The 14527-nt window shown below is 44.1% G+C and overlaps 1 protein-coding gene and 1 non-coding gene across 4 annotated transcripts in view; one reads left to right on the top strand and one right to left on the bottom strand.

Moving 5' to 3' along the window:
* Positions 1-485: 485 nt before the first annotated feature.
* The window catches only part of Fam120a (family with sequence similarity 120A), a 102761-nt gene continuing 88719 nt past the window's right edge, over positions 486-14527 (bottom strand). For all 3 annotated transcript variants that reach the window (XM_015506281.2, XM_048800500.1, XM_048800501.1), the window contains exons 13-18: positions 11494-11703; positions 10527-10710; positions 9814-9951; positions 7553-7694; positions 6681-6777; positions 486-2375 (exon numbers count right to left, since the gene is read on the bottom strand). In XM_015506281.2, the coding sequence (XP_015361767.2) occupies positions 2064-2375; positions 6681-6777; positions 7553-7694; positions 9814-9951; positions 10527-10710; positions 11494-11703 (1083 nt within the window). In that variant the 3' untranslated portion in view covers positions 486-2063. The remainder of the gene's footprint in view (positions 2376-6680; positions 6778-7552; positions 7695-9813; positions 9952-10526; positions 10711-11493; positions 11704-14527) is intronic.
* Trnaa-cgc lies at positions 8818-8888 on the top strand. The gene has a single exon. It is a non-coding gene; the product is annotated as a tRNA-Ala (tRNA).

Here is a 14527-nt window from a genome sequence, read left to right on the forward strand (position 1 = left end):
GCCCCGAGTCCCCGCCCCTCGGGCTGGAAAAGGGCTTCCTCCCCGCCCCCGCCAGGTGCGCGGCCCTTCCGCAGAGAGCGCGCACCACGGGCTGCAGGTCAAAACGTGGCACGAAAAGCAGGCCACACATTGAGCAGGCCACACATTGTAACCCCAAGTTGTAAAAACGTAGTTTTATCAAGATCAAATTTATTTCCACCACGGGACTTAAAAATGTTTCCTATTTCTAAGCCTGCTTTATCAGACAATGTCTTTTCTGGTTGCATGAAACAACTGCAGAACCCCAAAGCTGCGCAGTCAGCGTAATTTTCACACTGACCATATATTCAGATTTCCCTAAAGCTAGAACTGTGGAATCAACTTTGAAAGGGCACAATATTTCTAGGTTTTGATTTTCTGATGGAACTCTTCAAAAGCTATCTGAATTTGAATTAACCTCTGGAAAATGTATGCTTTTACAAGTGAATTTAAAAGCCACACCATACTTTATACTAAAAGAATAAAGATTTTTATTAAGCATTGTAAGTTGCATTCAATAGCCTCCGGATACGCCACACCACAATCCATCGACAGTCAATCAGACCCAACAGCAGTTCATTCTTCACAATCCATGAGTTAGGGCAGAACTCCCTTCAACTTACAGTAAGATCCTACTTAGCTCTTGCGGGCAGGGGTTGGGGAATTACACCTCATTTCTGATCACTAATGTGATGAAGAGCATCAGAAGTATATGAAAACGATAAGAAGTGATTCTGATTTCAAAGTACATTGTTTGGAAACATTAACAAAAACATCAAAATGATAGAAGTATACCTGCTTCTACTAAATTCTTGATGGGAAAGTTTTCAAGAACAAGCAATTTGTTTCCTGCTACAGAAGGGGGGGTGGTTTTTTTTTTTTTAAGATCAAAGGGTTTTTTTTCTTCACAGAATTTCATATTTTGCTAATATGAAGGCATAAAACAGCAACAAAGAACAATAATGCATACAGCAGTGAATACACCAGGGTAATGTTGATATTTGAAAACGGCTAGATAATTTTTGGGGGATTTTAGAATAAATGCAACAGAGGTCAATAATCACAAAATTTTAAGGTTAGAGCAAGATCAGTCAATGACTAAACAGAGTTAACATCTTTTATAGGACTATTACTGATTATTAGCATTTTTGTTTTGCAAATGGGCACATACTGGTAAGAATGGAAGAAAGGACAATAACATGCATAATATTAACTACACACTTTAAAAATTATGAACCATGCAGAAGTTTAGCTCAAGTAGTATACTAATGGTCTACGTCCGATTCAAAACCACATAGTTCATTGATCACAGATGCATGGTATTAGTCACGAAGTTTCAGAACACATTGTGTTGATTTTGAAAGGTCATTTGCATCTCTATGATTTCAACTTTATCTCCATTTAACTTGCTTGTAAAGTATGTATGATGTACTGTATATTTAAAATCAGCAGAACGGCAATATTACTCTATAATTTTTTTAGTTTCGATAGTTGCACTTTTTTTTTTTAACACAAAAGAACCACATCAACGGTGATGAAATTTAAGTAAGAAAGAAAAACTGTGGTTGTGTCTTATTTCTTTCATAATCATAAAAATCAAAGCCTTAAACAAAGCTTCATTGTGAAACAGTAATGCAAAATCAAATATAATGGCATACATATGGTGCCAAATGCTAAAAATTATATTTTAAGCTATATATAAAGACTGCCAAAATTTGTTTTCTTTATAGTTCAAGAAATACAACTATAGGCTTTTGTCATAACCAGTTTAAACTTTGTGTGTACTTCATTTTAAATGCGGGAGTCAAATGCTCTTCATTTTCTTTCTCTCTTTTTTGTTTTATTGTAGCATTTTGACTACAACTGGTTAAAACTAAAAATGTGTTGTTTAAATCTCTGATATCAAAGAGGGATCTGAATTTCCAAAGTCCTCATTTTTCTCTTACGGAAAGGACAAAATGTACATAACTGCAGGCTCTCTTTCTCTCCAGATATTCCTAAATCCTTACCCTTCCAGCATCCTTCACCCTCTATAAAAAATAAGTTTACTCTTCTTTATTTAAGACAGCTGCCTCCAGAGCAGCCTCCCTGCGGCAGGCGCTGTCTGTACTTAGTGCATTTAAATGAGGATTTGTATTGCACGTTTTAGAGTCATTGTTCAAGGCACTTTCGGAGTGGCTGGGGGCCCTGGTGTCACCCGCGCTCCCGTTCATCTGGGGCACTGGCTTCTCCTCGGCCATCACTCCGTTTTCAGCCAGGGACCCGTCTGAAGACATGGCAGAGGACTTGGATTCCCCAGATTTCGACTTCAGCTCTTTGGCCACTTCTTCAGCTGAAGCAGCATAAGGAGGTCTGCCCTGTTTAAAGGAAAAGACAAATGGTGAGGCAGCCTGGGTAAGCGGTGGGACAGCGGGCCGGGTTCTGGCCTAGCGACTCTGACTACAGACTCGGAGCACACAGAGACTCCTGACTCTGACTTCGCCCTGAGTGGCCTTCAGGTGGTACAGCTTCTCCTATATCAGTTCGTCCCTTCTCGGCCCCTTTCCTTGACATTTCTGCAGTTAATATCCTGAAAAAGAGGGAGATTCCCACTTCAGGAGCTCTAACTAACCCTTTATATAGCACCCAACCTTTTGTCGTTGTTGTTTAAATAGTTTTAGTTGTAAATGAACACAGTGCCTTTATTTTATTTATTTATGTGGTGCTGAGGACTGAACCCAGGGCTGCACATGCACTAGGCAAGCACTCCACCACTAAGCCTAGCACCCAATCTTTTAAGGTAACAAATATTCCTCATGAGTCTCCTCTGAAATTGAGGCTGTGCCCATGCCCTCTAAAATGAACAACTGGGTGGGCACCCCCCTACCGCCCCCACACCTAATCATGCCCTCTCCACCAGGATAGGGTGATGCCCTCCAGCACCTTCCTGTCATCCTATCCTCAAACCCAGGGGGGGCTTTACACTAGTGCAGACTAAGTCCACTGGCTCTACCTAGAAGAGGGAGCATGTCAAGTGACCCTTGTCAAAATACAGGAGTCCCCCCCTTTCTCCCACAACACTTCTTACTTTAGGTCCTGACACTTGTGTTCAGAAATACCCACACTAGTCAATGCTACTCTCACAAATCAATGCTATTGTTATTTCCTTGGAACTCTGAAACAAATAATTTGTTTTGTTTTTATGATGCTGGGGATTGGACCAAGGATCTTGTGCACGACAGGCCAAGTCTCTACCACTGAATTACACTCCCAGCCTGAGAGGAACACTTAACAACAGCTGATTTCCCCACATGTGGAAACACGCACTCTACAACTGGTTTCTCTTTCTTTGCCACCACGAGGCAGCTTCTTCTGCCATCACTAAATGTGCCGTCGGAGCAAGCAAGCAGCGCGGCTTCCTCCACCTCTTGGTACCTCTTCTATGAACTGACCCACAGGGATACAGCTCTCCAGGGAAGGAGAAGAGCTGGGAGTGGAGTAGCAATGGAACAGGATAGCAAAAACAAGGAAAGAGAAGATCTAGAAACGATGATAAGCCTTTTTTTTTTTTTTTTGATGGTACCGGGGAAGGAACCCAGGGCCTTGCACATGCTAGGGATACACTCTTAACACTGAGGCACATCCCCAGTCTTTCTGCCATACTTTTAACATTCTGGAAAAGGTAAAACTATGGGGAGAGTAAAAAGATCAGTGGTTGCCATGGGTTTCCAAGGAGAGAGGGAGGGATGACTCTAAGGTGCACACAGGATTTCAGGACAGTGAAACTACCCTTGGATATCATAATGGTGGACATATGGGACATGTGTCAAACCTATAGAATGTGTAACACTGAGAGTGAGCCCTAAGGTAAGCTAGTCCTGATGAACTCTGTTGATCATGATGCATCTGTACGTTCATCGCTCTGATAGGGGTGAAGCAGGTGGTGGGGAGCCTGGGGGAGGGGCAGACAGGAACTCCCTGTACCTTCCTCATAAGTTTTGCTGTGAACCTAAAAACTGCTCCCAAAACTATCCTTAAAGAACCAAATTACCGAATTGTGCATTTTAATCAGGTGAGTTTTATCAAGAAGGGAAGAAAAAGATACAAAGGAATTGGGCTGGGGATGTGGCTCAAGCGGTAGCGCGCTCGCCTGGCACGCGTGCGACCCGGGTTCAATCCTCAGCACCACATACAAACAAAGATGTTGTGTCCGCCAATAACTGAAAAATAAATATTAAAAAATCCTCTCTCTCTCTCTCTCTCTCTTAAAATATACACACACACACACACACACACACATACATACATATACATACACATATACATACATACACACACAAAGGAATCAAGATCCTGAAGGCAGGTATAGAAGAACCAGCATGAGAGCAATGGGAGCAGTCAAGCGAAAGATAAAGAACAAAACTGGGCAGGAGTGTAGCTCGGTGGTAGATGTTTGCAAAGCCCACACCAGGCCCTGGGTTCATTTCCTAGTGTGTATGTATGTGCACGCATCAAAAAAGAAAACTGAGCATTCCTAATTCAAGATAACTCTTTAACACAGAATAAGATCTGAAATTACCTGTGGAAAGAGTACCCCTCACACTGTGTATGGTCTAGGACAACCAGTGCCAGGGAATGACAGAGAGGTACTAACTCTCAAGGAAGACCAGAAACAATCTGGGTGCTTAGGACAACGTCACGAGTGGCTTCAAAGGGAAAAGCATTAGATGTCTTTGACAGTAAAGCTTTATACACACAAACAAAATGAAATGATGTGAAGATCATGGAGAAGAAAAATTGTTTCCTGGTCAGGAAAACGGTTTCACGTTGAATTCTGTTTCCTGAGTCCTTCCTGTGGACGTTTCCTGCAGGATCCACTGAGGAAAGTCTTTGAAAGACCAGAACAGAGGTACAGACATGGGCCTAGAGAGGACGTGGAATATGGAGGTATTTACAGAATCAAGAAAAATAAAGCAAAAAGGGAAAGTATAGTAGGTGATGGCTGCTTCCAGATACTGTGGATAAGAACAGCACAGTTGGTGGCTGGGGTGTGGCTCAGTGGTAAAGCACTTGCCTCCCATGTGTGAAGCACTGAGTTCGATCCTCAGCACCACATAAAAGTAAATAAACAAAATAAAGACACTTTGTCCATGCACAACTAAGAAATTAAAAAAAAAAAAAAAAAAGAAGAAGAACAGCATAGCTATCTTAAAACTGTGCGTGCATATGTGTATGTGTGTGTGTGTGTGAATAAGTGTTAAACGTTTTCTTTCTTTTTGAGACAGGGGCTCACTCTCTTGCCCAGGCAATCTCAAACACCTAGGCTCAAGGGATCCTCCTGCCTCAGCCTGCCAGGGAGCTGGAACACTACGATGGTGGATACATGTCAAGCCTATAGAGAATACAACACTAAGAGTAAGCCCTAATGTAAACTACGGACTCTGGGTAATTATGACCTGTCAGGAGGGTTTGACAATTATAATAAATGTTATCACTGTGAGAGGGGATGTAGTAGATAGTGGGGGAGGCTGGACACCACACCCTGCTTACAAAATTTTTTTTTAGCTGTTTGCAGTGAATAATGTTGGCCACGGTAGTGAGAACAGGTATTCTGAGCCCATGTGTAATATGGGAGAAAGCAATGATGCATTACAGCATATTCTAATTTAATTAACCCTATTTTCTAAAGAACCAAGATTCTCAGAATAGGAAAAAAAAGAACATTCAGAGGTTGTAGTAGAGGGTAAGTACATTTCTAAGCCCTTAATTAGAACTGGAAGATTCAACAAAGAATTCATGAAGTATTTTCTGGGGTGGGAGGAGGAATTACAGGTATGAATCTATGGGGTATGTTTGTACAGGCGTGTATGTACCTTCCGTCTCTGTGACTGTCCATAGGAGAAACCTAAAAACATAGACTCAGTCCAGAGGACATAAGGACATAGAAGAGGTAAAATAAAAGTCCACAGCCCTCGACTTGGACAAGAAACAACAGCAGGAATTCACAAGGATCTTATCCTTAAAAAAAAAAAAAAAAAAAACCAATGGGCACAGTGGGCCAATGGCCAAGCCTCAATCCCAGGAATTTGGGCAGCAGACGTAAGAGGATGGTAGCTTCAAGGCTGGCTTGAACCTTCATGAGACCCTGTCTCAAAAAAAAAAGACTTGGTATTTCAGCTCAGTGTGAATCAGCACTCCTGGATTCAATCCCCAGTACCAGGGGAGTGGGCCCCCACAAAAGCCAGTATATGTTGTGTGTGTATTTATGTTAAAACAAACAGAACACCAATACAACACCAGGACCTGTGACCAATCCTGTGGTCAGTGCCTAGGCTGTGGTCTTGAAATGCCATTTCCTACCAAGAAAAAAAGAAACCAACAGAAGCAGATGTCCTGGGTTTGGTCCCTCTGGGTGCAGTGACATCCCAGGGAGCATGGGATTTTGTGTCCCACCAGACAAGAAGCTGCTGAACGCCAAAGGGAGCACAGTGAGGGACAGAGGCTCCCAAATGAGAAGGAAATGGCTCAGCCTCCAGGGCCTGCATATCTGGCAAACTCCCGTGTACCAGAGGGCCTGGTGGCCACAGTTCCCACTCACCCCTTGGTCTGAACACAGGCACTGAGAACCTGGATGAGAAAGGAGACACGCACAGCAAAGGACAGGAAACCTTGCAGGGCATTACCTGAATTGCTCCCTGGCTTTTATAACCTCGGCCATAGTACCTTCCACCTCTACCAAACGTCCGTATCACTGGGGTGGAAATAACTCCTCTTGGACGCCTAGGTGAATAGAAAAGGACAAGAGAAATGCACTTAAATTTATCACAGACAACATGTGCAAAAACTTTAAGTGGATGTAAAGGTGTCTGATCTTATGCTCCGTAAGGGATGGAGTTTATTGAATATGGTCATGCTTAAATTTATTTAAGAAATCAATCTTATTGTCATCATATTCAAGGCTTTTGATTTAAAAATACTTTAAAAATAGTCATAAAAAGGCAACTGATTGGGGCTGGGGTTGTGGCTCAGTTGGTAGAGCGCTTATCTAGCATGTGTGAGGCACTGGGTTCGATTCTCAGCACCGCATATAAATAAGTAAATAAAATAAAATCCATGAACAATTAATAAAAATATTTTTTAAAAAGGCAACTGATTAGCTGAACGTGTGATTATTTGATAATGGTTAAAAAATTACAAAATGAGCCGAGCGTCATAGCGCACACCTGTAATCCCAGTGGCTTGGGAGCTTGAGGCAGGAGGATCACAAGTTCAAAGCCAGCATCAGCAAAAAGCAAGGCACTCAATGAGACCCTGTCTCTTAAAAAAAAAGGGCTAGGGGTATGGCTCAGTGGTGCTGCCCTCCCTCCCCAGTTCAGTTCAATCCCTGGTACCCCCCCCAAAAAAAATTTACATAATGCTATAATAGGATCTTATGATGTTAAAGTATACATAATGATACAAAAACATTCCTGCTAAGCTCATCATTTTAAAAAAAGCAATTCAGAGGCTACTGTTTTGCACTAGACAAAATACATTTTCCTGGTCCAGAGCTTACCCTCTTGCTGGTCCTCCCACAGAGACCACTTGTAGTGGGAAGGGCCCTCGGCCTCCACGGCCCCGCCTGCTTCCTGCCCAGTGGCCAACCACAGTGCCAGCAATTTCTAGTTTCCCTCCCTGAGAAGGTATAGGTTGGACTCCTGCACAAAAAAATACACAAGAAGACAAAATCTTTATAATCACAGCATTAAAACTGGTAAAGAGAAACAAACAGGCAAATTCTTTTCAGTTCTGGTTTCTATTTAGGATGAAGCCATTTTATCTTGTTTGCAAAGACTCCTTTTTTAAATTATGTAGACTCTATGTACACACTGTGATTTTAAGCTGTTGGTTCCAACGGCAAGGGTGCAGGCCCTTCAGAGAAAGAGATTCAAGAAGGGACTCTGCAAACTCACATGTTTTTCTCTCTTTTTGGGGGTGGGGTGGGGGTTGGGGCAGCGTGCTAGGGATTGAACGCATGGCCTTGGGCATGTAAGGCAAACACTGTACCAACTGAGCTGTATCCCCAGCCCTTATGCTTTTCTGTTTAGGCAAATACTTCCAAGTTTACTTCTTTAGCCAAACATTATAGAAAATTATTAATAAATGAAACCCAAAGTTCAGAATATTAAGTAGTCACTGTATTTACCAACTTCTATTAATTATAGGTATCTTGAATGTTCAAAATTTTTCTGACCTAAAATAATTCTCAAACTATTACCTGATAGAAAAAATTCAGATACAACAAACCAGAGCCCCAAGATTCATGTTTTCTGCTGGGGGTGGATTATCACAAACCTTCCACCATATGGTGGGCTGGCAGGCCATGGCCACTGCAGTGGCTGCGTAAGCAAAGGCCAACAGAAATCCAAGATAAAACTTAAAGTTTTCTGGTAGCCACATGGAAAAAGTACAGAGAGATGAAATAAGTTTTACTATTATATCTTATTTCACCCAAATAACATTATTTCAACATGTAATCGAGATAAAAAGTAAATGGGCTACTTTACATCCATTTTTCTTTGAAATCTGGCGTACATCTGCACTTACTGGTCACAGCTGGAGTGCTCAGTGGTAGACATGGCTACTATGCACGACAGCCCAGGGTCTGGGTTTCAGACACCGTGGCAGGAAAGCCAGGAAGCCGGTTCCTTGGCCATCATTACCCACACTATCCAGAATGGTACCTGACCTACCCTCACTCTTTCCCCAACCACAGGCCAGCTTCAGTGGTCAGGTACTGCAAGGAGCTGAAGCACCTCAAGAAGCAGAGGATGGGGCTAGGGACATAGCTCAGTTGGTAGAGCGCTTGCCTCGCATGCACAAGGCCCTGGGTTCAATTCCCAGCACCACCACCACAAAAAAAAAAAAAAAAAAAAAAAAAAGAAAGAAAAAGAGAGAGANCTTCTTTTTTTTTTTTTTTTAAAAAAAAAAAAAAAAGAAGCAGCAGCAGCAGCAGCAGAGGCTGCAGGGCCATGAGGTGCAAGAGCAATGGCCATGGGACAGAAAAGCCTTGTGGGAGGCTAGGAAACAAACACAGGAAGAAGAGGGGCCTTTTGGGCTGCAGACGAGCGGACCCACAGCCATATCTCCTGTCTCCTAGCACACCACACCTCCTGCCCAGGTCACTGAGTTGGGAAAATATTGCCTCCCCCCGCCCCCCGCCCAGAGAAAGGCTTGCCTACCCTAAAGGTTATTCCAGATTTGTCAGAACAATCCTGCAATGTGACTTGATGGCCATATTTAGACATGCAGTCTAAAGCTGAAGTCACAAGTTTCAAATGACAGCAGCATCACAAGATAGTAAATGTTAAAAAGACTTTTCTCTCCCTGGAAAGACTAACTCAAATGAAAAGAGAAGCAACAGGAATTTAAAGTAAAGTAACTTATTTATATACTAGACACCAGATCTTTCTTTCAAAATGTTTTCATGAAATAAACTGTGACAGCCTTTTTGTCAGGAGTTCTATGCCTGTAACCATTTTCTACACAAGTGTGAGCACCTTGACCAGGAGAGGGTTGCTTGGGTGCTGGTCAGGTCACCCAGGTGCACAAAAGTGCTCGGCTCTAGGTGGACCCTCAGTGGTTTACCCTGAAAGGAAAGATGACCACCACAGGGCCACTCCAGAGACCTGAGGGCAGGGAGTCGGGTCAGGGACCCATGAGAAAGGGAGCTCTGATGGAGCAGGTGGCTCACGAGGACAGTCGGGGAAGGTGCCGGACAATGGAGCAGAGGAAGGGCTGGTAGGCGGGAGCTCTGGGAGGGATGAGTGTAATTACCGCCCTGGGACTTGCTAGTCCTGCTGCTGTCACTGCCTGAGAAGGCTCCGCAGTGTCCTGATGCTGCCGCCACCCGGAAGGCACGGTAAGGGCCTGATGCTACCGTTTCCCCATAGGGGCCGCCAAAGCCACAGACTCCTGTGGGGACCAGGGTAGAGAGAGACAGGGAGAAGCATGAGGGACAGGGGTCAGGGTCCCCCGCTCGGTGTGAGACCTGGCAGAGCGACCCCCATCTCCTTAAGCTGGGGGAAGGGGTATCCTGGCCCCCCTCACCACCTCATTGCCTTGCACCCTTTGCACCCAGAGGCCACCACTGGAGGCCACCCTCCCTGCAGCAAGTCATCCAACAGGGTGCTAGCCAGGGGATCAAGCTAGGCCCCAGGAGGCGGATGTTGGAAGACGGCTTTCTCGGACCCAGGTGGATTACTTTCCCACACTGCACACAGGAGGAAAAAAACATCTTCAGAACATGAGCAGCGCTGTAAGCTGCATTCACGGATTTTAGACCAACCCTCTATAACAGCGCTGGTGGCTGCCATCCTCCCTTCTTACCACCACCTCTGGGGTCTAGTTCGCTCTTTGCTGATTCAAAGAAATACTACTGTGGCCTTCCCAAGACTGACAATTACCCGGGCTTTGCATGGCAGGCTACATCCCACTAGGAGGACCACATGTCCCATTCCCACCCAACAGCGTGCCAACCCGTGACTCACCTGCAAAGCCTCTGCCCCTGCCCTGAGATGGGGGGACGGGCCCGAAGTGCCGAGGGTACACAGACGCGGGGTAGAAGGGCAGGGCAGGCGGTGGCGGGAAGGGGAGTGGGTGGTTCTGCCGGGAGAAGTTGAGCCCCTCCAGAACGCTCTGCCGCATCTTCTCTACCTTGGCGGCCTGCTCAGCCTGGAAGACAAGGAGCCGGCAGGTGAAAATGCCACTCAAGAGTCGTGACCAGATGTGAACGAGCACTGACAGATTAAAACATGCAGACTCACTGCTGGGAGTCCTGTCTGCACACCCCTCTACTTGCTGACGTTTATCTGTAACCACCCAAATCAATCCTTGGCCATTCGCAGTCCTGTGTGGAGCATGGGGTGGCATATGAGCCCAGATGAGATGAAACAAGACAACACCGACCTGCCAGACTCAGCTCATGTTGAAAATGAGCATCCTCTTTGTGGCCTGTTTAGTGACTTCTTGTTTGCAATCTGTCCTTGCGGTTGGTGGTTTTGGTGTTTAGGATGGACCCCAGTGCCGAGGCGCTGCCCGGTGTTTCTCAGCACACACGGGACTAGACGTGCCGGTGTCAGAGCAGCTTCCTGCAGCTGGAGTTACAGTGCTGCTGTCATGAGCTCGAAGGCCACGAATGGACAGTATGTATTAAATGAGGTGTCTGTAAGCAGAAACCCACTAGGAACAAGGTTCTGAGCTGACTGAGGCAAATGTGCAGGCACCTAATCCTAAATTTCCGAGGAGAAATGGTTCATACTCGCGAATTCAGGGTCTGAGGAGAATTCTGGAAGCTAACTACCAGGAGTAATGAGGATCAAAGGCCTACTAGGAATTCAGTAATATTGGGCGAGGCCCTCTCACAGGTTTCATGGTGAGTATGGTATAAAAGATGACATAGTTAGCCTGTGCACCATATTTCATTAAGGTCAGGGGAGGCTGTCCCGCCCAACATACCTGACCATCACAGAGGTCGATGAGTGGGGTCTTTTCCCGGCTGGCTTTGAGGAGTTTGGACTGGAAGAGCTTCCCATCGAAATACATCCAAGGACAACAGTGTTCCCAGGGGATGGGCTGTCCACATGCATCGTTGGCAAACAATGCCATGTCTACTCCACTCATGAAGAGAGCTGACAGCTGAATTCCTCGGGGGTCTAGGTTCTCAATCTTTAAATTGAAAAGAGTGATTTCTATGGAATAAGAGCACTTCAGTATTCTCCCACTGTCCCACTGCTCTCCAAAGTTAATAGAGATCACTCCTCAATAAAAGGGTACCACTAAGCAGTCCTAATTTGACCTAGCACTGGTCTTATTTAAATAGAATTACTTCTTATTATTTAGCATATTTAAATTTAAGAACATGTTTTATGAACATACTGAAGTATTCCAGCTTGGCATCTGAAACCATCACCTAGGGTGTATAAGTACTGTATTTAAGGCAGGACGTTACAAGGGGACCAATGATGCACGGTCCCCTCAGCAGCTGGGACTCTCACGATCCCTTCACGAAATAACACCTCAGATCTGAACACAGGTCAGGTAAATTACCTGGGATAATTTCATTCAGAAATAAATTTGTATTTTGTTTTTATTTTTATATGTTTATGTTTCAGATAGCTACTTATTAAAGAAATTGTCAAAACGTTTCAGGAGACATGAATAGCTTATAAATGAAAGAACAAAACAAGAGAAATCCTGTATTGAACCATGAGCACTACAGAATTTGCACAGCTTGTACGTCCTGTGTGAGTGATGATGCCTGCTCTGCCCATAGCCCTTTCCTCTCCCAGGACAGGTTGGGCAAGAGACTCAATGGGAATATACAGTCAACTCTTGATCATCTGACAGAAAGACCTTGTTTGTGGATTATCCAGGACAGTTTTTAAACTCTGCTCTTGTTTCTATCTTCTACCTGGATGGCTTCTCAAGAACACAGTCTTTATGGGGCATCAGTCTAAATAATGCCTAAAGGTGGCAGTAAAATGGTTTTGCATGAAAGAAGAAAAAACAGATCATTCTGGTGCCAAATGCTAATGAAATTTATGATTAGCTGCTATTTCGTGCTGTTTATGTCAACTTTTCCCATTATTAGCTAACACTGTTTTCCAACCTTTTTAAAAATTTTAAGTCAATGCAAATGAACTTCCAAAATAAGTCTGCTCACAATAAAGTGGTTCATCTACATTTCCTGACCCAACTGTGCATCATGCCAGCTCCTACATGCCCCATGCATTACTGGGAAGCAGCTGGGGCTGGATGATGGAATTAGACGTATATTCATTATTTATGTGTATTGTGGAGAAAGAGAGGGTCTAATCGGAACAAAATGGAGAAAATCTATTTTATTTATTTAGATACCAGCCACCCCATCGCTGAGCTGCACAAAAGAAGAAAAATCGTCATGACAGAAAGAGGGAAGCGGCTCTGCTGGAGAGGGGTTTAAAGCAGAGGTGTAGCCTGATGAGTAAACAGGGCCACCCCAGGACACTGGTCCCCTGTCCCCTTGCATTTTGGGACAGTGACCACAAAACACTTCCAGCCAGGGGAGGGCCCACCACTTTTGGCCCAGGGCCTCATCCCCCACTTGGCCCACATCAGAGAGCAGAGGATCTGGGTCAAGGGCGAATGCGAGAGGTGACTGGGCTGACGAAGCTCTGAAGAGGTCTGCCTCTGTCCAAGCGTCCTGCATAGAATGCCATGCTCGGCCATGGATCGTGGCTGGCCACCTCCAGTCACAAACCCCTGCTAACACCCTGGTAAACTGCCATCTGCACTGTGAGTTAAAACACCCTCAGCAGGTGCACACAGCATGGAGGGGTGGCATGAGGCAGTACTGTGTATAAACATGCATGTATCAACCAGCCTCAACACTGGTTGACAGCTATTTTTCATGAATTTAAAAAATGATGTTTATAATTTAATTTTCAATTTCAGGAATAACAATTAGAATTAATTTAAAAGTTCTCAAAAGCTACATTAAAAATGTTTTTGGAGTCGGGGCAGGGGGAACTGGGCTTGAACCCAGTGATGTTCTGCCACTGAGCTACATCCCAGCACTTTTTACTTTTTATTTTGAGACAGGGTCTTGCTAAGTTTTCCAGGCTGGCCTCCAACTGGCAAGATCCTCCTGCCTCAGCCACCCAAGTCACTAGGATTACAGGTGTGTGCCACTGCAGTCAGCCCTTTGAAAATTATTTAAAACTTACATTTGCATAATATTTTTCTTTCCCTAAATGTTTACTATGCAAATAATAATGTGATACTTGTAGGGAACTTAAAAAAAAAAAGATGTATCAGACACCACCCTTTTTTTCAAACGTGTATTTTTATGTGTTCTACCTCATTTCCATCTCTCAACACCTATAGGACACATGGACTTCTAACAGTATTCCACTGTAATAGACAGTCACAGACTTCAAGGTCACAGAGACTGCAGAACCCCAATCTGAACCCTCAACTGTAGAAATATCTGCCAGTAATATTCATATTCGAAACTTATTCTCTTATATAAACTGAGATAAAATATTCAGCATTATCCAAAGTTCCTCAGCTAGAGAAACAGAGCAAAAAATTCTGACTTTATGGGAAATGCACACATGAAACTTGATCTATCTAGTTAGCTCAGAACCCAAATCCAGCACAGTGACTCTGTGTGTCCTCTAACTACAGGGCACAGACTCTTACTGTAATTTGTCATATTTACCTATATGCAAAATAATTCTTACAGGTATCACAGACATGCTGCACGCCCCTAATACTGCCTTTAAAGCTCTTCATTTTCCATCTTTTATATTCTGCACTTGGCATGTGAAACTGTTAAAAAGAATTTAAGGCAATTATAGGGATGTCAAGAACAAGGGAGAAGAAACTGGACAGACATTACAACTGGACAAAGTTCCTTCTCCTCGTCCTTTACCCACCCTCCTAGAAACCCAGGCTCAGGGCTCATTTTACCTTAATTACACTCATGCTGTTAACCTAGGAGAAGGGC

Source organism: Marmota marmota, unplaced genomic scaffold (assembly GCF_001458135.2).
Source record: "Marmota marmota marmota unplaced genomic scaffold, marMar, whole genome shotgun sequence".
NCBI classification, from domain to species: Eukaryota; Metazoa; Chordata; class Mammalia; order Rodentia; family Sciuridae; genus Marmota; species Marmota marmota.